Source organism: Canis lupus, chromosome 29 (genome assembly GCF_003254725.2).
Source record: "Canis lupus dingo isolate Sandy chromosome 29, ASM325472v2, whole genome shotgun sequence".
Taxonomy (NCBI): domain Eukaryota; kingdom Metazoa; phylum Chordata; class Mammalia; order Carnivora; family Canidae; genus Canis; species Canis lupus.
In genome coordinates, this window is record NC_064271.1 from 7,736,217 (window position 1) to 7,760,560 (window position 24,344).

General features: G+C 38.7%; 1 protein-coding gene across 4 annotated transcripts in view; it reads right to left on the reverse strand.

Moving 5' to 3' along the window:
- Positions 1–5,200: 5,200 nt before the first annotated feature.
- Positions 5,201–24,344, reverse strand: part of PLAG1 (PLAG1 zinc finger) — a 50,911-nt gene continuing 31,767 nt past the window's right edge. For 2 of the 4 annotated variants that reach the window (XM_025477769.3, XM_025477770.3), the window contains 3 exons: positions 16,546–16,644; positions 13,648–14,006; positions 5,201–13,130 (listed from right to left, as the gene is read on the reverse strand). In XM_025477769.3, the coding sequence (XP_025333554.1) occupies positions 11,873–13,130; positions 13,648–13,889 (1,500 nt within the window). In that variant the 5' untranslated portion in view covers positions 13,890–14,006; positions 16,546–16,644 and the 3' untranslated portion in view covers positions 5,201–11,872. The remainder of the gene's footprint in view (positions 13,131–13,647; positions 14,007–16,545; positions 16,645–24,344) is intronic. The other 2 variants (XM_025477771.3, XM_035708388.2) reach the window with 1 other exon arrangement.

The window sequence follows — 24,344 nt, forward strand, 5'->3', positions numbered from 1 at the left end:
CTGACGTGGGACTCGATCCCGGGTCTCCAGGATCACACCCTGGGCTGCAGGCGGCGCTAAACCGCTGCGCCACCGGGGCTGCCTGAAGAATAAATTCCTATTTAAAAATGCTCACCTTCTTCAACAGTTAGAAAAAAAAACACATGTAAGTTGGTGTTACTGTTTTGGAGGGCAATCTGGCAATATTTAGCAGAATTTAAGAATTTGGGGAGAATTCAAAATTCTCCCATGCCTGTTGAAATATCTTAGTATCAGGGAGGGTGTATTGTGTGTTGTCAGTGGCTCAGTACGTGACCCATTTTGAAGTCTCATGAAAGTCTCAAAACTGCATATTTGACCTTCACGGGCTCCTAATTCCCTGACCCGCGTGCTGCATGTGTTAGCGCCGCCTCCTGCCCTGAGGGGTCTCTGCCGCGGTCCCGCAGGCAGGTCCCGCAGGCAGGTCCCGCAGGCAGGTCCCGCAGGCAGGTCCCGCAGGCAGGCTGCCTCCAGGTTGCTCCTGACACCGGCGCCCTGGGCTTGCTGGCCGTGCCCGGCGCCCTTAGCTGGCGATCTCTCTCACAGCCGCGCTTGCACCAAGCACTTCAGGAGTCTGGAAGCTGGAACCCCATCAAGGTCGAGTGCTCCAGGTTGGACGGGCACCAGCGAGGGAGGGGTATAAAGTGGGGTAGTCCCCTTCCCAGGTCATCCCCCAGTTGTCATTATGAGTGTAATCTCTTCACCACCATAGCTTCTCCTTTTCAGCCATTCAAAGTGGATCTGCAAGCTCTGAAGAGGCGGTGGTGGGTGTCAGTGGACACTGAGCTGTGGCTTGGTGGACACAATGTCCACTTCTGAGATGCAGGCCCACATGCTGGCAGCAAACAAGGAGGTGTAGTTTCTTAGCATGATCCTGAGTGTATTTGGGGAGCATTGTGGCCAGGAGCAGGGAAGCCTGGCTTTCACTCCTTGGGAACTCACTCTAGTGAATGTGGGCTCATGGGAATGGAACTTGGTGTCCAATACTGTATTGCCAGCGCGTGGAGTAATGCCTGATGCATAGTAGGTGCCCAGTCAACGATTGTAGGGTGAATGGATCCCGTTTGTCAGGAATCAAACTTGGGAAGGGGGTGCTGGTCATACGTAGGGCAAATCCAGTCTCCCCAAATCTGAATTACTGCGTTGGGATTTATTTAATTTTGATGCCTGAAGGATAGCTGTCATCTTGTCCTGCCTTCTTCTTCCTAACAGTGAGAATTTGGGGTTCTCTATAGGTTTCTGTAAAAAGTTGAGCTTCTCCAGTATTGTTATGGCACCAAATTGCTCCCTACCAAACTGGATTGTTCCATATCTCACTCCATAGTACTTGTTATATAGCTTCATGTAGAAGTCTCCCAAGATTTCTTTCCATGTGTGATCAGACCTTGATATGTAAGCCTAGTCACGTGAGTGGTGACTACATTCCCACTTGAAGGCATCTGCATTACAGTCATATTTCTCTCTTTCAAAAATGCTTGCTCCCCAGCAAACAATCATACTTCAAATTTAACCAAATTGTTGGCATTATTGTTCACCACTTATGTAGCTTCTGCTTTCTTGAGATGTCCATATTGATTTCATTATTGCTTTTCTGGGTTATTTGTAGCTTCTTCTCCTTTAAATAAAGAGAATAATTTACTTTTTAAAAGCCTCCACGTCAGAAGTCTTATTTTGCTTGAACAGTCTGACAACTTGTTTGGCTCCACTGGCTTCTATCATATAATTTTTTAGGTAAGTCTGATGTCAGTTTTGATTTTTTTTCAAATTGTAGGTATCTGGAACCTTTTTTTTTTTCATTTGTTCTCATAATTCCCCATATTTTCTTAAGTAAGACTGTGGCTTAACCAAAGTCTCCTAGCATTTCTAAAAATGTTTCATCTATTTTGTTGCTAGGTTGTTTGGTGTGAAAATATTCAGTATACTTTCCTTGACTTGGTGGAACAGACTTTTTTTTTTTTTTTTTTAATCTCACATGTTGGATCTTCCTTTAGCTTGGGGTGGGGTGGGGAGATTCTCAGTGTATTTTGAGAGTGCTGTCTCCCCAATGCCCAATCTCCACTTTCCTCTCTCCTTCTTAATGCCTGGGTATTGGCTGTCCTGAAACTAGAGTACTTAAGGACACAAGACCTGGGGTCAAAAAACCTGGTTTAAGTCCCACCACTTCCAAGTCACCATCTCTCCAAGCCTTGGATTTCTTCGTGTAAAATGAAGATAGTAATAAGCCCTGACAAGGGAAGCAAAGCCATGTGGTTTTTGTTATCTTCCCAGAATTTGAAACTTGAAGGCAAAGCACGAGACTTTTAAGAGATTTCTGCTTGTGGCCTTGCAGGTGGTGACACCTCTCCCCTAAGTGGTGTTATCTCCCAAACAAGGCTGGCTGGGGTGGGGAAATTTAGCCACCTGCAAGCAGAAGGAGCTCGGGGCTGTGTGGGGAGACCCCAGGGCCCTGCCTCGTCTAGCTGTGTGGCCCTGGGCAGCAGCCTTCACTCCCTGGACTAATATGTAAAGGCGAGGGGAGAACTTCCAAGGTCAGCTTTAGGTTTAGAGTTTGATTTTTTTTTTTAAAGGAAAATTGATTTTCATTGTTTGTGCAGCATAAGCGAACAAAAAGTTTCCCCTTCAGTGGTGGCTTTTTATTCAGTGGTCTAATTGTGAAGGAGAAAAAGCAAATTAAAGTTTGAATAATATCGAAGGAGATTACAAAGAGAGAGAATTTCTGTTACGAGCACTTATTGGAGTACTTGATGAAAAAGATCTTAAGAACTCCAGCTACTGATGCCTGTTACCTGGTCACTCACCTTCCAGAAATCTTAAACAGAGCCAAAGACTCCATGGTGAGAGCTTTTGAAGGATAAATGTATAAGAATTAGAGTTCTCAGAGGTTCTTAGTTTTGGTTCATTGTAGTGAAAGCATTTAGAGCAGTTTACTTCTGAAGAAATCATATGTTATTGTGGGATGTGCTCGGTTTGGTGCAAGAGGGTAGAACAAAATGGAAGTTTTAAGTGTGATCACACAATCTTTAGTGTATCAAATAAACTTTTCTATACCACAAAGGTAACTCAAGTGATAAAATTAACACAAAGTTTTCTAGGCTCATATTTTGAAAGAGTATTTCCTTCAAAAAACAGATCCTAATTACTAGGATGGTTGATTACCCTTCAGCCAATAAATATGTGTGCAGGGGACGGTGTGAACAGGGTTTTGCCCTTAACTGCTTAGAAGAGTTAAAAAATACACATATTATCGAGAAGATCTCATATGCTGTAATAAACATTCAGAGAAAAAGTTACTTTTCTGTGGGTGAGGCCAGAGAAGAAACGGAAGAGCCATCATTTAAAAAGGGGGTGGAAGATGATGAGGTTTTTCACATGTGGATTCATAAGCAGGAGCAAAGAAAGGAAGCGGTGAAGGCAGAGGGATGGAGGGGCACAGGGAGTAACTTCACATGAAAATAAGAGAAAGAGGAGGAGGCGGCGACAGGCAGACTGCTAAGAATGGACAAGAATTTTCAGGGTCATTCAGATCACTGACTGGTACTGACTTACTAGAAGTAAATAGGGAAATACCACACGAAAGAATTCACAAAAGCAAATACCACAGTAGGTAGCACTTTACTCCTGCGAAAGGTAATTTAGAGAATGGGATGAATCGAACTCATTTGCCTGAAGTCTTTCAGCAACATAGTCTTTGTGACCTTTCAAAGGGCCTGTATCTGTGACAGCCACTAAGCACCACTAATTCTGGGGTGGGAATAACTGACATACCTTGAAATGTGAAATAGGGCATGGCTTAGGCTATTAACCTACTAACACAATGAACGTTCCTAGGGCATGAAAATCTGGTTACAGGAGCCTTCTTAGAAATGTCGTCAGGGGTGTGTGAATGTTAATAACAGATTATGTATTTTTAGAAACAGGGCAGTTTACCAACATCATTCCAACAATACTGAATGCACTGACGCTTTGAAAGCCCCCCCCCCCACCGCCCTGCCAAAAGATTAGAGTTCTCTAATTACAAATGAAATAAACCAAAAGGTAAACCTTTTCAAAAATTCCAGCATCATAAAACAGAAAATTCCATAGTTTATGTGAGGAACCATTATACTTTTCTCATTTCCTCAGAACCCTAATTCTTATTCTGTAAGTGGTTTTTATTATAAATGGACTGTCTGCCTGTTTTCAAAAAAAGATTCAATTTACAAACATTCCCATATGAGCATGTATAATAAATACTGGTCTTCATTTCAAGTATGCTTCTACTGAGTGGAGCAAGATTAGCCCGTTCACATTTTTAAGAAACTTGTTCATTGGGAGAGAATCCTTTCCATCTGCAATAATAGGAACCCAAATAACAGTACAGAAAAGGAGATTCTGAGGACTTCTTTATGGACACAATCTCTATTAAGCCCTGTGCTCTTTTGTGTGTCTTTTCTAAAGCAGCCAGAACCTGGGAATTTATATTCTCTGGCATAAGTGTATCAGAGAGGAAAATATTTCTACTACTTTCAAGGTAAAATCATCACAACTAAAGAATGAAAGTTGAAACTAGTTGTATTAAACAGGGTTCTTAAAAGAAAAAACAAAAACAAAAGGGTTCTTCAGAGAAACCAAACCAATCGGATGTGTGTATAAACATATACACATATGTATATGTATTATTTGAAGAAATTGTGATCATGAAGGTTGGCCAAGTCCAAAATCTGCAGGCAGGCCAGCAGGCCGCAGACCCAGAGAAGAGTTGATGTTGCAGCCTGAGTCCAAAGGCAGTCTGGGGGTCGAAATCCCTCTTGCTGGGGAACCTGTCTTTTCTTCTTAAGGCCTTCAACCGATTGGATGAGGCCCACCTGCATTATGGAGGGTAGTGTTTTAAGGATTTATTTAAGGATTTTGTCTGAGAGAGACAGAGTGGGGTGGGGGGTGCAGAGGGAATCTTCAAGCAGACTCCCCGCTAAGCCTGGAGCCCCACTGGGGACTCCATCTCACGACCCTGAGATCATGACCTGGGCTGAAACCAAGTCAGACATTTAACAGACTTAACCAGCCAGGCGCCCCCATTAAGTCAACTGATTATAAGTGTTAATCACACCTAAAAAAATACCTCGCAGCAACGTCTAATCTGGGTACCCAGGCCCGTCCAAGTTGACGCATAAAATTAACCATCACACTAGCCAAGAGTCAAACATCTTCAGAGTAGAAAAATTTATTATTGACCTCTGTGTTGAAAAGAATGCAAGTGAAGTCAAGACATCTTGGGTTTTGTTGTTTTGTTTTAGTTTTAGGCTGACATTGCCAATATTTGACCATTTTTGATCTGCAAAAAAAGAGTAACTGGGTATGGCTCAATACAATATTTTGGCTTTCCAGCAGTTGCAGTAACACTGCCATCATCACTTGGATGCTTGATCAGAAAACAACTTTTTATAAAGCCAATTTCTTTTGGAATACCCCAAGGATTTAGCACAAAGTGGTGCCTGTTGCCGAGGACATGTCTGATTGAGGAAAAATGGCAGCCAAACCCAAGCTGTCTGTAGCCAGACTTGAAATTTTGTCTCCCCTCAATGGTAAACCATCAGTATGAACTTTTTCGTTTAACAGTGACACAAGTGAAAAAGTCTTTTAGCCCCGTTGGGTCTGATACAAAAGACAAACTGCATTTCGAACTACTTTTCCATAAGGGAGATTATACCTTAAGTGAATTAATCCCAAACGTACTTTTTTAAAGTATTGTAACTAAGCATCTTATTTTGATACAGTCCTCGAAATATTTCACATGCATGAATTTTAATAAAATAAAATGTATTTAGTGTTAACCTTAAGAATTAACAAAGGGATGCTTCTCGATTTTCTGAAAGTTAGCACGTGAAGAGAGGAACTGCTGATACTGGAAATCACCGGTTCCTCTCTCTCTCTGAAAGCGGGAGGGCCTTACAACAGGACAGCCAAAGGTAAAGAGGCAACTTTCCTATCGCACTGAAAGAGGTGCTGTTAGATATACAAGGAATCATTTCTGCAATTGACTCCCGCTCAGATTATTAACCGAATCTCTGGGTGATGTCGCTCTTTCTGAAGCTGCATCACTGTTTCTCTGATGACTTTTAGACGAAGTGGTGTGTGTGTTTTGGTACAGATAACTGTCAAAGGAGGGTTTTCAGCAAAATTTTAGACAAAGAGCCCAAAGGGAACCTCTCCAAGGATCATTTATAGCACTGGCAGACAGTAAGTGTTAAAGGAATACTGAATGCCAATCTTATCTCATATGAACAAGAAACACTGATTTATACATTCTAATTGCCTTTTGGAAGTCTTTTTGGATGCTCATCTGGATTACAATTCTGATGCATGATCTTTTGACTTTTATTATTATTATTATTTACAGTTCCTATCCTTCCTTTAAAGGTACAAAAGTTTTAAAACAAAACAAAAGAAACCCTGGAACTTTACATTTTGTTTCAACAACAAAGTATTGTCCTAGAGCCAGCTATTAGAATCGTATATTTACGAATGAGAAAATATTTAAAATTCAAAGTGAAGAGAAAAAGTTATACCAAATAGAAATGTATCATCTATTAAAATTTCAGGAAGATCTACATTATCTAAAGCCATTCTATAATTTTATTCATATATTTTGTGGAGTTCACATATCTTTTTCTTACAGCAAACATAACACTGTAGGCCACAAGAAGCTGCAGTACTATTGTTTCATTAGCAGCAAGTTAATATTTTATATCTGGGTAACTGGACAATAAATAGCCTGCTTCTTTGGATGTGGATGTTTAAAATGTAGTATCACTGCAGCTTCATAATGTGATTGCTATTTTACAGAGCTTATACACACACAAAAAAATACGATCTTTGTCTATATTTTATACAAATACAACAGTAGTTTGTGAATACATTTTAAGTACATGATATACATGATAAGCCACTTGATTTCCCAATATCACAGAATAGCGATTTTAAATGCAATAAAAATATACAAAATTCAGCCTGGAATGCAGATTTTTCTATTTTGACTCAAAACTTTATCATTAGAACATTTTTTAGAGTACTAGTCCAAAAACTTTTTCATCAGCTAAAAATACAATTTCAGCAGTCCAGCTTATGTTCAGGCATGACGCAATCCATCTCCTAATGGATTCCCAGTTTTTGTTAAATTCAAAGGGCTGTTAGTAACATACAGCATGTTCTTCACTCCACACCATATTATAAAGCCCACTTTTCATTCTGAGTTATAGTCACCTTGTGGACAAAAGCTGGGTTTGTTCTGATAACATTTGCACGTCCAAGATTTCCTTTTGCAAGTGCACGTGAATACATTGTGGTGGGTGGTGTAAAAGTCTGTTAATGACAAGTCACAGTATAAAAATATATTGTACACCTTTACGCCTACTGGAGTCCTTTTTTTCCTATGGCTAAAAAAATATGACTGAATGAGACAGAGAAGTTTGTAGCACCATGAAGAGTTGTATCCCAAGTTACGTTAGCAGCATGATCCAACATGATATTGAAGGAGTGTTTCTGAGAAGATAAACATTCATTCTGGTTCATCTGTACCATTGAAGCTTATACAAGGAAGTGTTTTATACATTAGCAATAGTTCTGTCATTTCTAGAGCTAGATAAGCTTATCAAAGACACTGCCTTTCCATCCTCAAAGGGGTGATAACAAGAAGGGCCTAAGGGTGATGATCTAAGTGTGCCTTTACCAACGCTGGTGGGATTGATTTGTTTTATGTGATCCAAAAGGCGCTTTGTAGGGGTAATTTTTAGCACAAAACTACACAAGGCGACTTCTGTGGATCTACATAATCACGACAGACTATCTGTGCTGTAGACATGGCTTCTGACACAGTGTGAGAAAAGACGTAAAGTCAACGTAGGCACTATTTGTCAGAGATAACAGTCTGCTATTGCTAATGAAGAATACTCGACATTTAAGAGACCTCCTCCAATGTCACATGGATCTCAGTAGGCTAGAAGCAACTTGGGGGAACTGGTAATTTTTAATTTACATACTGGGAAGACAGTGTGTTTTGAAACACGTAAACCTTGTAAAAAAATAAACCATTGTAAAACCTTATGAAAAGACACACACTGATTCTGTGCAATATAGCAAATTGATAAGAAAACACTGTAAAAATGTACCTGTTTAATATACATCTACCATTTTTGAACACAAAGCATTATATATCAAAGGCCTACATATATATCATCTAATGGCACTTGAAACAAATTATAATAAGTCTTAAAATAAAAGGCATAACCTATAAGAAAGTTTCTGTAAAGGTTTAGATTCGTTTTGAAAGTGCTATATCTTGTAATATGTGTAGTATAGAGGTTGACCAAGCTCTATTTTTTAAAAAAATATTGGCCTATATATGTGTATTGCTTACTAGATGAATGATCCTGAAATATGTACTCTTTAACATTCATTATTAGCTTAATAAAGCAATCAGCTCTGGCTCATGTTTCAGTCAGTATATGGTTTTTAAAAACCGCTACTGTCCAAATTAACACAATATATCACTCTATTCCACAAATGACTAAGAATAATAAAGCACAAGTAACAAATAGGCAAAAATACACAGCTTGGAAGAAACACTAATTAAAAAGTTGCACAAAGAGTGGCGAGCGATCAGCCAGGAGAACTGAAACTTTGAAAACTGCACTTGGTAAATAAGAGGATTTGAAAATGCGAATTTTAACAGTGGCCAATAACTAAAGATGTTATCTGCATATATCAGTGGATAATATTGCTTACAGCGCAAGGCCCTTCCACACTCATGCTTTTGTGCCTGGTGACTTTGTACACACGTGTGGAAGTTCAAACTGAATGAGGTTCAATATCTTGTCTGAGGTCCAAATTCTAAACTGAAATATTTTTACTTAATGATAATCCCTTTTTTTTTTAAATCAAGCAAAGGCACTACTAGAAATTTCAAGGATGATGATTCTGGCCATGGGGAGAATGAAAACAGCATTGGCAATTTTTAATCACATCCAGTTGATGTAAAAACACATCTTTTTCTAGAAAAAAAAGAGCTGGTTCTGCATTACATCCTTGTTAGAGCACTGTGCAATTAAAATAAGTGAATCTGCCTCGTCTTGAACAGAAATTCTCTCAATAAAGGGTTTAGTGACCAGTATATAGTCAATTTGAAAAACATGAGCTGAATTCTCTCTTCCTTGGAAAGTGTTATTTCAAGTCTATGAGGCGGCAACAGGCAAAGAGGGGTTCACATGAAGATTAGTAAGACTCTACAATATTAACCCTGGTGCCCTGAAAGATGTGCCTCCACGTATTTTAATTCCAGGCAGGGTGAGAATTAGGCTAAAAATATACATACATGTATGGTGCCACTCCCCATTTCCAAAATGCTTTATTAAATAAATCCTGGTATTCCCTTTTTAATTGTTTATTAGCAGTGAAATACAGCCTACTAAGGCCAACGTCTCAGGTCATTAATTTGACTTCTCCTTAAGCAAATTTTCGACAAAGTAAAGTAGTGCTTCCACACTTGTATTTGTGACTTCTATGTAAAAATAGGTTTTCTATTTATTTGTGCTGTCACCAATTTCTTTTTCCTTTTTTTTTAAATGGTGATTAAAGCAATATTGAACACTAATCATTCAACTAATGATTTAAGTAAGCAATCTGTTTCATAGAAACTAGAGGAAGCAGTAATAAAGCAGAGCTAAAAGCCTACTTTCAGAGCAAATATTCTCCTAATCAAAAGCTTAGGAGCAGTTTGAAAAATTTTAAATGTATTTCCTTATTAAAACATATATAATTTTAATGCCTTTGGAACACACTTTTTTTATAAAATGTAATTTTTTATAATAAAATTTAAATACATAAGTATAAAAACTACTGCTCCTAGAATTAAAAAAAAAAAAAATAGGAGCATGATAGAGTATCAGGGAGCCACAGCTCCCTTAAGAGAGCAATTCTGATTCTATGAAGTGCGATATATGTGTGTGTGTGTGTGTGTGTGTATAATATATATAGTGAAACCCCCATTTACATTATTACAATTTACATTTCTCCACAAATTATACTACTCCCAAATATTTTAAATAATGTATTATATTCAGTAATCTGCACTCATTTTTAGAAATTCTTGGTAAACATCGCAATCTGCAGTGATAATTGGCCCTATAAACAAAGAAGCTTCCATATAGGGCTAATGAGTGCTCAGAAATATTTTTTTTAAGAGATATATACTCTTCTATAAACCCTCCCCCTTACACCCACCCCAACAGACAGGTCCCAAAATAAGGTGTTAACAAGTGCTTAATAGATATGTTTCGTAGGCTGATGTCGCAACCAATATTCTGAAAAGTATAATCTGACCATCAAACAGATGATGGTGGTTGTCTACTCTGAGGAAAGCCCGTACTACTTTATTTAGTGAACACAATATTCTTGATTGTTGCTTTCACGTTAACTAAGACAGTGCTTGTTCTGCTCTGGTTTCCTCCCCCTTCTACAGATTCGACTGATTCGCAACACTCCCCTGATTTCCCAGAGATGTGTAAAAGTGGGGTTTTACTGTATATATTTTTAGCCACTTAAGACTTTGTGGTCATTCCTCGAAGAGTTTTCTAATGCATTTAACTTTAAATTCTCCCTCCAAAAATAGCAAGGAGAGAGAAATCGATACTGAAGAAAGATACCATGAGGGTAGGGCTGTTTTGTTTTCTGCTTTTGGCTCTTCTGGGAAAGAAAACTGTATTAAATTCAGCAAGGAGTGATGTAAGCGACATGCTTCTCCTTTACACCTAAAGAGTCTAGTTTTTAAGCCTGGCAACAAGGGACAGGATCCCTAGACAAGTTCGCAAGTTGAACTAAGTGCTTCACATCTCCCTTCTTAGGAGACCATCGCCACTGGAGAAAAGACAGGCCACTCTGGGATAAAGACCCCTCACATCTGTGCTCCACGATGGCTCTCGGTTCTGGATGAGCTGCGAACTGACAATTAAGATAGAGTTGCTGGCTGCACCTGACCCACCCTTTGGCCCTACAAGGCAGAAAAGATTAAAGAGATCTAGCCACACACTGACTCTGAAGACTCCCAAGCCATAACACGATGCATGCTGTTAAGTTGGAACAAGAACAACTTTGATATGTTGCCAACATCCCGTGTGCTAGTTTAAGGCCAACTACTGAATACCATGGAATGCCACTGTCACCTCACCAGGAGTCTCTTTTTGCTAGAAATACTGGTGCTTTGTGTTTAGGTTTTGTTTTCCTTATATGTGTATAATAAAGACGGCAAATATTTGAGCCAGACAATAGCAAAGTCTTCAAAATATACTGACCTGAAATTACGGTGTATCTAAGAAAAATCTATTATCTCTCCAAACTGGATTAATTCCTTTGAAACATTTACTTATGAATCCATTCAGAGACTGGAAAAAATTTAAAAGCTCTCAGGTTATTCATCCACGTTTTAGAAACTGTACATTCTATTGCAAAGATCTTTAGTGAGCCAAAATGTCAAAAGGTAGAGCCACTGTTGCTGGACAGAAAATTTTAAGATCTTAAAGTAATTTGAACATGGGACTCATAAGACTTTACTGCTAATAATGGCTTTCCTAGAAGAAAAAATCATCTTAAACTATGACAATTGGCAGTGAGTGTGGACAAAAATACCCAGGTAAACATAACTGAACACAAATGGTTCTGAAGCTCATTTATAAAGCTTGTTTCTATTTCATACTGGCTTAATGAAAACTGGTACTGTACAAAAGCAGAAAGTTTTATGCTGTTTTAAAGTAGGCACTAAAATAAAAATGGTCATCTAAGTCAGGGCTACACATAGATTGCTGTCAGCAGTCCACATCTTGGACTTCTACTGAAAAGCTTGATGGAAACGTGGCAGTGTGGTGCTTGTGCTGAAGCTACTGGTGAATGCTGCTGACAGAGAGTGCAGGGAGCTGAGACCTAGGGTGTTTGCAGGATCCTGAAGATCCTGTGTCTGGGGGGGCAGCTGAGACACAGAAGAATGGGCTTCTTCTTGGGAATAGCTCATTCCGAGGCTCCCCACCGATATAGGATTATAGGGAGGGCCATTTAGGGGTATGAAATTGAACAACTGGGAAAAATCCAAGGCTGGTGTGTTTAGGGGGTCACTGATAGAGATAGAGCTTTTTGACAGGGAAAGGTCCCCTGCACCATCATCAAGGGACCCAACCTGAGGATCCAACCCTAGCTTAGATGACGATGCTTGGGAATCCTGGGACGAAGAGGGCACGCCACCTTGTAGCTCCATCAGATAACTCTCAATCTCCCCCTTTAGTGGCTGTTCTTTCTCAGGAATAGAAATGGCATATGAGGTAGAGCTGAATGGGTATTTGAAAGAAAGGTGGTGAGAAGGATGGACAGCATCCATATCTATGGGGCACGTCATTCCCAAGGGTAAAGTCGTGATCATCTGGTGAGCAGGTCCCGAGCTCTGCATGGACTGAAACGGAGTGTTATAGAGGTTTAGCTGCAAAGTGTTTGTGAATGGCTTTGACAACAGTTCACTGGAAGGTAAGGACATCACCGGGAGGAGCTCATCTTTTATAGGCACAGAAACGTTGCAGGTAAATGGATCCAGAAAGTCCACCGGTTCTGTTTTGACCTTCAGAAGTTCTTGATTGTGACTCTTCTTCATGTGTCGTGTCAGGTGATCCTTCCGCCCGAATCTCTGTGCACAGTACTGACAGAGGAAGTCCTTCCTTCCTGTGTGCACCACCATGTGTCTCCGGACATCCTTCCGGGTGTAGAAGCGGCGATCACAGTGCTCGCACTGGTGCTTCTTCTCCTTCGCCCCACCAGATGACTTGCCCGCATGAGATTTAAGGTGCTCTAGCAGCACTCCCGTGCTTTCAAAAGTCTGCAGACAGACCTTGCAGGTGAGGTCACCACTGGTCGCGGCATGCAGGGCCAGGTGACGTTTGAACCCGAGCTTAGTGTTGTAGTTCTTGCCGCATTCTTCACACTTAAACGTCTCTTTGTTAGGGTCGTGCGTATGGAGGTGATTCTTCAGGTGATCTTTCCGGTGAAACATTTTTTCACAATAATTACACTTGTGGGTTTTCTCAGGAGAGTGAGTAGCCATGTGCCTTTAAACACAGACATATTCTGTAAGTATCACAACACAAATGGAACGTATTCACTTTTCAAATGGAAGCTAAACTGCTATGCTACAACAGAGGCTCCCTGATAACGGACACACTTTAACTTAACATGCGCTACAAGGACAGTCAGTACCCCTAAACACTGCATGAGCCACTGAAGTTGCCACTTCAGTATTCGCTGTTTTTTAGCTATTACTACACAAACAAATGAGCGAGACTGAACATACTCACGTAAACGTCCAGACCCTTTCCTTGTAATTTCTTTGAACAAACGGAAATTCTACTCTCATTAAGCATTTCATTAAAAAAAAAAAAAAACCCAAAGACAACTAACACATCAAAGTATGTGACTTAGAATACGAAAACTAGCCGTCTAATCTACGTAACATTTCCTCTCTGCAAAGCAGCTAAAGAAGGTGTATACAAATATATACGTTTACAACGGCTTCACATGGCCAACATAATAGAAAATATAATCTGAAAGACAAATAGAGTGTAATACCTTTGTAATTTGTACTTAGAAACAAAGGCCTTGGTGCAGTCTTGTTGTATGCACTTGTAGGGCCTCTCTCCTGTGTGAGAGTAGGAGTGAACCTTTAATTTCTCAACACTGTTAAAGGCCTTGTCACACAGTTGGCAAGGAAAGTTTTTTCTTGGTTTGGTTTCACCACGCTTACGTTTCCCTGAAGGGACTTTCTGGGTATCTCTTACTTCTGACAAATCACCAGGAATGACAGTGGCCATCGCAGCCTAAAGCAGGCCTTCTTGTTGGACACTTGGGAACTGCCCAACTCCACTAAATGATTTAGCTTTAGGTGGCTTCTCAAGTTTCATGTGGTCGTAAAAGAAAGCAAAAAGGGACTGGAAAAAAAAATAAGAAACAACTAGTTTGTAACTAAATTTAATTTTAAAAAATTTTATTTGCTATGTGATGCTTTTGAATTCAAAAAGGAACCATAAAATGGATTCAGCTGGTCTAATGTAATATCTGTAGGTTTCTTTATATTTGCCAAAATACACATTAATGCATTGCTCAGAATGAACAGTTCACACACCCCCAGAAATTCCACCTAACAAATGTCGTACTTGGGGAAAGTAGTAGTGATTTCAGGAACTCTCAGGAAGCGTCAAAACATGACACTCAAAGTGGCATTATTAATCTTCAGTTTTGACAAGGGATCAGACAACAGAAATCTGACTAAGGACAGAAAAATGTTTCTGCAAATATTTTAACGTCAGAAAATCATTTAAACTTGTGTGAGTCAATTCTAGTAAGGCTCCGTGTGATAGAAAAATATAGATAAGAGACTGAAAACTCTTTTAGGCACCCTGTGAACCACTTGGTCCATGGAGGAAGTCCTTAATGAAGACTCGGGAGGCCTGAAAGAGTTGAAAGCACCACGTACCCAGAGTAGAAATTTACTCTTTATATCAGTGTCATCACCCACACAGGGATTTCCGAGTCAAGAGTAGAAATGACTTCTCTTCGTAACAAATACACATTCTTAAAATGGTAACACCTTGTGAAGTTATCTGAGGTGAGGATCATGGCTTATCATTTGGAGGGGAAAGGAAGATCTGGTTGAGGTAATTTTCCTCACCTTTTTGCACATCACAGAAAATGATTCTGTTCATGGGGCACACTGAGGTTAGCGGATGAGCCAGAGTCATCAGGCCGCCCCAGGAGCTGAGGGGATCAGTCTTTGGCACACCTGTAACCCGTGTGCGGCACACCAGTGCGACTTTTGGCGTGGAGCACAATACTTGTGCGTGGACACATCATTATGGAGGCGTTTCAGGTAAAAGGTGTGTCAGAGTTTCAATTCATTAGGGGTGCTGTGAGGAAGAATGAAATGCACATATCGTATGGTAAAGAGTACATCTACTTAAACAAAAATTTTTCAATTGATTGAAGCCTTTGAAAAATGGGTAAGAGATAGTAAATATTATCAGCTGTATTTCTCAAAGTAAGAAACCTACTCCCCAAAGATCCACCTGACATAAATGACTCAAGGTTCCTGAGTGCCAATCTAGCAACATACTTTTAAGCGACATAGAGATGAGGAGACCTACAGTCTCTCTTAAAAAAGATCTGCTGTTTGAAGTGAAACTGCATGTGGCTAAATGACTGTTACCAACTACTACTCAGTTGGATTTTTTTATCCTATTATGTATTTAGAAAAAAAACAAAAGTCAGTTTCTCTATATATTCCTTGTTTTGGCATCATACTGATACTCGGTTGCCTTTACGAGCTAGACATGTCATGCTGACTCCTGCAGATTCCAGGTATACTTTTGCAGGGGCTCTAAATTTAACCTAATTTCTGTAAAACTAAGTGTATGCTACAACAGATCCCACTGTGATTCAATGTAGAGGCTGTCACTAAACAGGCAAAATAGGGCAATTATCCACTCATTTGATTAAAATGTAAGGCCTTAGGGTAAGTTAACCATGTTGGCTTCATGTACCCTTTCATCAGTAAGCAGATGCAGACAAGGCCTTCCTGCAAGCTGTGCAAATCGTATCTCCTCTGCAGTTTAAAAGTGATGTTAACACAGTTGACACAGCTGACATTACTAATGCTAACACAATATGCTCCCCTGGTTTTAGATTTCATGAATCCCGGGGACTTGTACTTTTCCTATTATATTCTCATTCAAGAGATAGCTTCTCTATCTCTCTCAGAAATATCTATACATAGCTCTCCTGCTGTGTCCAGCAATGACACTGTAAACTGCTAGAAACTACTCTGCCAAAGCAGGAAAAAACAGTAATTTTGACTATATGATTTCCTAACATGATGCTTTTATGTACCTCTTTAGAGCACTGTGGGAAATAAGCTGATGAATTTGTCAACTGTAAAAATCAACATGGAATGCCAAGCGTCTAAGTCCCTGAATATACCTAGTATTGGGAGATATTTCAGATTGGTTGTATTTGTCATTGTTGTGTTAAGAGATCCAAGCATAAGGGGCAGAGAATTCCAGTTGAGAAAAAAAGAAAAAAGGTAACTTCTGAGTTAATGAAAAAAAAAAAAAAAAGTATTGCAAGTATACCATGAAACAACACATAAACATTTGATTGTATTAAAGTTGGTGATCCTCAATATGGAGTAACAAATGAATTGTGTCATCTTTGCATGTACATACTGAGCAATGAAGGACTACAAATTTCAAATATTACACTTTTCTAAGACCAGCTGAAATTTTTTCATGGCTAATAGTATCTTTTCAACTCAATATATTACAAAACTCAAATTAGTTATAGGAGCATTTAAAATTATAGGATAATATAAGGTAGTGAGCTCAACATTGAATAAAAGTCAACATTCATAATATACATATCATATATTTTAAAGACACATGCATAGAATTTTAGTAATTCTTGTTCAATGCATACCTGATGACCGATGGAAAAAGCCTCAGACCTTGATCTTAGCCAGTCCCATTGACTCTTCGTGGAAGAGAGCGGAATCCAGTCCTTCCCATTTTGGCTAATCTGTGAAACAAAAAATAAGAATGGACTACACTCTAAATGGAATCAGTATGTAAATGATGGAAAATAAAGGATGAAAGAATTGCAATTTCATGGCACATGCTTACATTCCATACTCTGCTGACAAGTCATGCATTAATTTTCACCAGTTGCAAATTTTTATTAGTTCTAAGCACATTTACATGACCAAATGAAATGCGGAAATGAAAAGTAAAGTAGTATTACCTATATAAATGGCATTTTGTGATGCTGAATGACTCCCCACTTCTGTCCCAAATTCAATTTTTAAATTTTTAAATCTAACTTGCCTACTGAGAGAAATGGATATTAGGGTTACTGTTTGTAAACCAAAAGGATCAAAACTTCATTAAGCTTACTAATATTATGGAAGACACAAACTTGGTGCATCTGGAACCTCACCAAAGAATAGCTGACTCCCGAAGAAAGTACCTCCTATGCCCACATTGCGCATACTTGTGCAAGGTGGGCTTCTCTGAGCTGCCCTTTTGTTTCTGCAATACCTGCCAATTTAATTCTCAGAATGCTGCAAGGATTGCTGAAAGGTAGCAATAACTCTGTGCTCTTTAGATTTCAAAGCATGCAAGGGAAGTTATATACGGGTTTGCTGCAGAGGTATCCAGAACAAAGCATCATTGGGTTTTAAAAGATCATTGTTGAAAAATCTTAAAATATCTGTAAAAAAAATGCCTATTGGCAGGATCTTCAGTAAACTGAAAACATGCACAGAGAAAATAATCTGCTAATAATTCTTGATTGTATCAGTCAATGTGAAAAGAATGGTCAAAGGCAACCCCCCCAACCCCCCCCCCCCCCAAAAAAACCCCTAGGATTATCTACTGTAGAGACTACAAGGCACAGAGAAATTAGTAAGCTCTGAATATTTTAAAGGATGAACGTTCAGAAATCACAATTGTAAGAACATGAGAGTTATATAATATCAGTCAAATGGTTAAAATGTAATAATAAAAGGATTCACCAATGACAAGTGAAAAAATTTTACTTAACGTTCCAAACATAAATCTAATTAATTTCTCCTGAAATCACATTTTCACATACTTTTTAAGAATTTGATGTGTAAATAAAATATTTGCCAGAGGACATTCAAGCATCATTACAAAAATACTAAAGGTATATTTGAAAGCAGCATTATTCTCATAGTTTAAAAAACAAGAAACATTAAAAATCAGACTAATAAAAGATATTTAAAAAGTTAAAGCAAAAGCTTTATTCTTTGGTAAAGCACAGGACATGCATAAATGGAAGAACTGAATTCTGCACATCAAAATTGCAAAATAATAAAATTAACTTTGTAAATACTTACTTGCCCAGCGTACATACTGAGGTTTTGGTAGGGTAGTTAAGAACATGAGAGCCTGTTTTGTGTATTGTGTTATTTTAATAATATAAATACCTTGCAAGTGTACTGTGTTTTCAGCTCTATGACCTCCCTGGATTTCAATGACCTGAGAAGTGGATGCATTTATCATCATTGCCATTTTAAGGTAAGAGGCTCACAGAGGATGAATATCCTGATAGCACGCATGTGGTCAAGAAGGGGCATAAGCCCTAAAATTCCGATTTCACTCTTACATGACTGCATTCTAGGAGAAGGGTAGGTTGGCAAACCAATATGCAAGTGGATAAATCCTGTCATTACATTTAAAAGACAAGAATAGGGAATAGTGCCTATTATCTCTAGCAGAGCTGCCAATAGGATCCCCCAAAAGAAACAAATATAAGACTTTGCTTCTTTTAATAAAGGCAGTTTGCAAAGTAAATTTTCAGTAATTTATGTAACGGTTAAAATAACAACTAGTATATCTGAATGGACGGTGATTTGGGTAGAAACAAATGCAAACCAAAGTTGACTAGTCAACAATACATTTTTGTATTTTTCCTAATATAAATTTTATTGCATCTCAAATACATTAATAAAAGTTTCATTGATGCTGATTCTTCAATGGCATAATAAAAAGTTGAAGTATTTCAATATAGTTTAAAATTTGTATCTTCATTTGAAATATTACTATAGTCTACAAATTACCCATTTCATATTTTAGCCTGAAATAAAGCCATCATTTTCATTCATTTTATCACAAAACGTAATTCCAAACTCACAGTTAATTTCCCTAACTTCAACTGAACTATTTTGAGTTCTTATGAGTGATCCGATAATTTCAAAGGACTGCTAACTATTTCCCCAAACCAAGGAAACTAGGAGCCAGAGTTCATTATTATTTGGCTTGATAAAATAAACATTAAAAAATATACCGTCTGTATTTATGTAATCCTAAGATGTCAATTAAAATGATGTATTCCTTTTTATAGAAATAAGAAAGACTTTTAAAAAGTATTGTTAGCTATTCTTCTGAAAAGTCTACAACAAAATGCGTACTCCTAGCTTTCTTTTTTGTGTGTCAAAGAGCAGTTATTATGCTTTCCAAAGGATTAAAATTCTTCTTTGCCTTTATCTAAGAATTGTGAGACAATATACCCCTATACCCATTTCATATCGCCCTAAGAAATTAACACTTCAGAATGCCCTTCCAGTTTTTGCTGGTATGAGAACATACTTTTTTTTTTCCCCTCGGGCAACTCTGCATACATAAAAAAAGTAAAGAGAACAGTGTGTGTGCATGCACACACACATGTTCATCATCCTATGTTTTACATTCTATAACAGTGACTCACACAAAAAAACAAGCAAAAATGAATCATACATCAGAGGGTCTACTAAAACAAATTCCTATGAGAATGCTGGCATAAGAACAGCCCTGTACTGGAAACTGTTTCAATACTTTAAATTCCACAGTTCTGATTGTCATTTGTCTAACAGCTGTGAATTTTTACAACACTTACCTGCATCAATAATTCTTTCATATTTAAATTAAAAGTCAAACATACACTTCGATAATTAGGGGCAAACGCCATCGATAATCAAAGCACTGTTCATTCTCCCATATGCTAATCATAAAACACCGTTAGCAAACAATGCAGAAAATGTCAACATTTGCTTAAAACATGTTTTTCATATAAAAAGGTAGCTTGCAAAAGGAAACTTACCAACAGTTAATATTTTAATTCACAAGTACAAAACACAACAGAGCTTCAAATAACATAAACTGAGGACCAATACTGAAGTAAGGGCAACGGCATAGTTGGCACATTTTTTTTGGTCATGAATGTTATGTGGAAATCTTTACATCATTCAATTTCTGTAGGTCTGTAAAATCCCTTATTAATGGATAATAAAAAGGAGAAGTAGATCTTGCAACTATAAAAATCTAAGACTATTAAAAATAGACTGCAGCATTGGGGCAGGAGCTGTGTCAGTTTTATTCACTGCTGTTTCCCATAAAAATTTTTTGTTTTTTTGAATGAATGAAAATAATTAAAGCAGGGCAAGTACTTTCTAGCATCAAAATGAATGATAGGCTTGTTCAATCATCATAAAAGACATAGGATGGAATATACATATCTATGTTCAAGTAAAAAATATTATGGCATAGATACAAATTTGGTCCAACAAACTTGTTGTTATTGTTGTTATTATTATTATTATTATTATTATAACTTGTTATTATTATTGTTGTTGTTATTTTGAAACTTACCCACTATTTGTAAAGTCTTATATTAAAACAACAGCAACTTTAGTACAATCTAAAATATTTGTTTTGTTTCAGAAAACAAGCCTTCTCTGATCCATTGCTAAGGAATCTATATAAGTAGATAATATTGATCTAGTCCCTGCTCCTAATAAAAATTTTTTTAAAGATTTTATTAATTTATTCGAGAGAGAGACAGAGAGAGAGAGAGAGAGGCAGAGACACAGGCAGAGGGAGAAGCAGGCTCCATGCAGGGAGCCTGATGTGGGACATGATCCTGGGACTCCAGGATCACGCCCTGGGCCAAAGGCAGGCGCCCAACTGCTGAGCCACCCAGGAATCCCCTCCTAATAAAAATTTCTAAAGTGAAAACATGCCTGGAACCTGCACCCATGGCTGGCATGGAGCAGGAAGCATGGCTGGATGGTTAGATGGTGAGATGGGCTGCATCATGATGCCTCAAGAGGACAAAGAAGCAAGAGATAGTGCAGAGAACTGGGATTGTGCTGGACCCACCCACGTTGTAATAAGGTACCTGATTAACACATATCATACCCCCAATACTGAAAATCAGAGCTTATTTTCCTATAGTAGAAGACACAGCCTGTTTTGGATGACTGTACTTCATGTTTTCAACTTTTGAGCAATTTGTTAAAAGGTAGCTCTAGCACAACTCTTTTGAAACTTAGCATAAAATTTAGCCTTAATCATAGGTAGAAAGCCTCATGTTTAATACACAAATAATAAAAACCAACAGACAAGTGAAGGGACAAAGCAGACCTATTTGTTCTTAAGAACCGACAGGAAAAAAAATCAATGGATTCCAAAGTGGAACCAACAAATCCAACATCAGTTCTCTCTCTGTACAATTAGGATGTTCCCCTTTGGGCCACCTGGAACCTGGGTATGGCTGTTAATTACAATTTCTAGCCTTAAGAGAGAAGGAAGAGACAATCTGATGGAGTATTCAAATAAATTTTACCTTCCAAATATGAAATATTTTCATTGGTTATTTATTTTGTAGAACATAAATGTCATGGTAAGTTACATTTTTTTCTTTTCTTTTAAAAGCTCTTGTTTAATGATCCATAATTTAGAAGTCAGCATTTCATTTAAAAAACTACATGGGGGCAGCCCTGGTGGTGCAGTGGTTTGGCACCGCCTGCAGCCTGGGGTGTGATCCCGGAGACTCAGGATCGAGTCCCACATCAGGCTCCCTGCATGGAGCCTGCTTCTCCCTCTGCCTGTGTCTCTGCCTCTTTCTCTGTGTCTATGAGTAAATAAATAAAATCTTTAAAAAACAACTACATGGAGGATTCTTTCCCCTAAGGCCATACATTCTCATCAAAATAAAAAGCTAAAAAGAATACACATGGGTGGTACACTGGGTATTTCATTTTCTTCACATAGGGCACTTTTAGTCAGTATTTGCAAACAGGATGTGTGAAGGGATTTGTGCACAGGGAAGCGATGGTGCTTGGGAGAGAGCGAAGAATCAATTATATCTGAATACCAAGTAAGCTTGCTTAATCAAAACTTTAACCATTTTTAGAGGTTTTTTTGGCTTTGGTTTTCTTTCTTTCTTTCTCTTTCTTTCTTTCCTTTCTTTTTTTTTTTTTTTTTTTTTTGGTATGAAACATTTCCGAAATTTTGGTGCTCTGGCTAGGTGTAAAGTAGGCAACTCACAGATCAGCCCAATCTGAAAATTGCCTATTTCCCAAATTGTGAGGGGTTGTTTTTATGACCAATGATTCCTTACATTCCTGGGGCTACAACAAAAGTGCCTGCCATCAACTCTAAAAATATTCACACAGATGGACCTCAGACATCTGGAGAACATGCTTCCATTCATTTAGGTTGATACTACAAGGGCCTGATACTACTAAAATGACAAACACAGCATCATCTAGGTTTCATGTCTGAACTCTAAGCACTCCTACTGAATCTGCCTAGAAATGCCAATGGGAAGGCAGAAACAGTACATATTCAAACAAAAGTGATGAGGAGAGAAAGTTTTATGTAGTTACAAAAGCTCATGCAGAGAATTAGTTTTAAGTCATCTCAAAGTAAGATGCACTTGAACAAACAGGCTGGCATTATGGTATACAAGGAGATATAAACATTAAGTGTGTTTTTTCAAAATTTTGAGCCGCATTAATGGTATCATGAAAAAGAGCCCCCATCCAGGTAAGGTTCTCTATGCGTCATTACTCTGTCCTCCTTAAGTTATGCCTGTGTGACCATCCAGGACACAACGACTTCTGGAAACCACCCTTTCTATATATTCCTATAACGGAGTAAATAGGATCAGCTCTAGGCAAAATTGTCACATGAGGGGCGGCCGCTCCCTCCTCCACCTGCAGAGGACATCACACTGCCCGGGCTGACACAATCAGAAGAGATTTGATAATTACATTCCTCAACTGATTTTACTTGAGCCAGAATGAGCTTCACATCTTTACCTCTCAGGGTGTCTGTTACCACTAATATAGACTGTAAAGCTCTTCTTGAGATTACCTGTCTCTCCCCAGGGGATTCTAAATTCATCTGCAGGGAGACTATTATTTATCCTTATACCCCAAGCACCCAGTCAGGGTCCTGGCATGTAGCAGATGTTTGATAAATATTTATTGAACATAACTATGGTCCTGATAAGGGATTTCAGGAATCAGGACAAGCAGGTAAACATGTTTTGACGTTTCTGCCATTTCAAATCAGCATAAAGCAAGCTCAGAAGACAAACCCTGAAGGATAAAGCTGTTAGTTTGCTTTGGCAGAGTAGTAGATCTGAGAGAAGCATCACAACCACCTGGGGGTCCCTCCTGTTTCCATCAGGGGGTGCCAAAAGCTAGGAACACATGGGCAAGTACTACTCAGAGGCTGGAGGGTGACCCACACTCGGGATGCACTCAGCCAGCCTGGATTCTCAGGACATGTCTGCTTTCAAATACTCTGTTCCATAGCTCCTTAAGCACATGCAACCTGCATCAATTACCACCTATCATTTGGAAATTGCCAGTGAAGTTTCATAGGAAAGAAAAAGGAACAAAGTGACATTCAAATATTGAAAGATGATGTTCTTCATGTGAAATTCAAATGTGAGGATGATGTTGAAAATATTAGAGAAAATGTCTGAGGGATTACTGATATGAGAGAAATCAAGAGACAAAATCTACTTAAATGTCGTTGGCTACATAAAAGTAGTGAAAAACTTTTGTCTTTTTTCCAGCTGCTAAAATAGTTTCATCAAAAACAAGTTCAAAAACAACAGTGAGGTAGAAAAGGAAAAACATTCAGAATCTGTAACACTAAAAAACCATTAACATCTCTTCATATGTTTAAAAAACTGACCAAATATAAAAATGACTAGAAGTTTATGTTAACTAGATTTTAATGCTTAATCTTCATAGAATACTGTGATTAGGAATTTTAGCCAGATTAATTTCCGTACCTTTTGTTTAATTATAAAAGCTCTGCTGGTGTATTATACTGTGAGATCCTGCTTGACTCTTGGGCCATGACCTCCTGTCCCCAGGGCTGGGCCCTTCCCAGCCTGCCCTCAGTGGAGTTTATGACCTTTAGACTATCCTCTGGTACTTGGCACTGCCATCTTTGTTTTTATCATTCTTCCTTTCTTAGTGCTGAGGGTCCTGGCCTCTAAACCTCAATCCTGTGTGTGAGGTCCTGCTGACAGACTTACCTGGTATCACATCCATGGGTGCCTGGACTTCCAGTATTGCTACACCTTGGTTCTGTGCCACTGAGCTGCACCTACAGGCTGGGAAGTCTAGATGCCAGGGTGTGTCCCTGTGTCCCCTTTCCAACAAGGCTAGCAAACTGTACTTGTCCCACGGAGCTCCTTATTCTAGTATCTGCCCCATCCCAGCAAGCAGAGTGAGCGCCTTCCCCACCTACCCATAGACAGATTCCTCCCAGCAGACAGAAAGAAGACATAGTGGTAACATGGGATAGTCTATTACTCTGAGCAAGATTTGGAGAAAGAAGAGCTTAAGAGTTCATCTGCAGGCTATCTGGGGGAATGTGAACAAATAAGCTTTTATGGTAGGTAGGCATTTT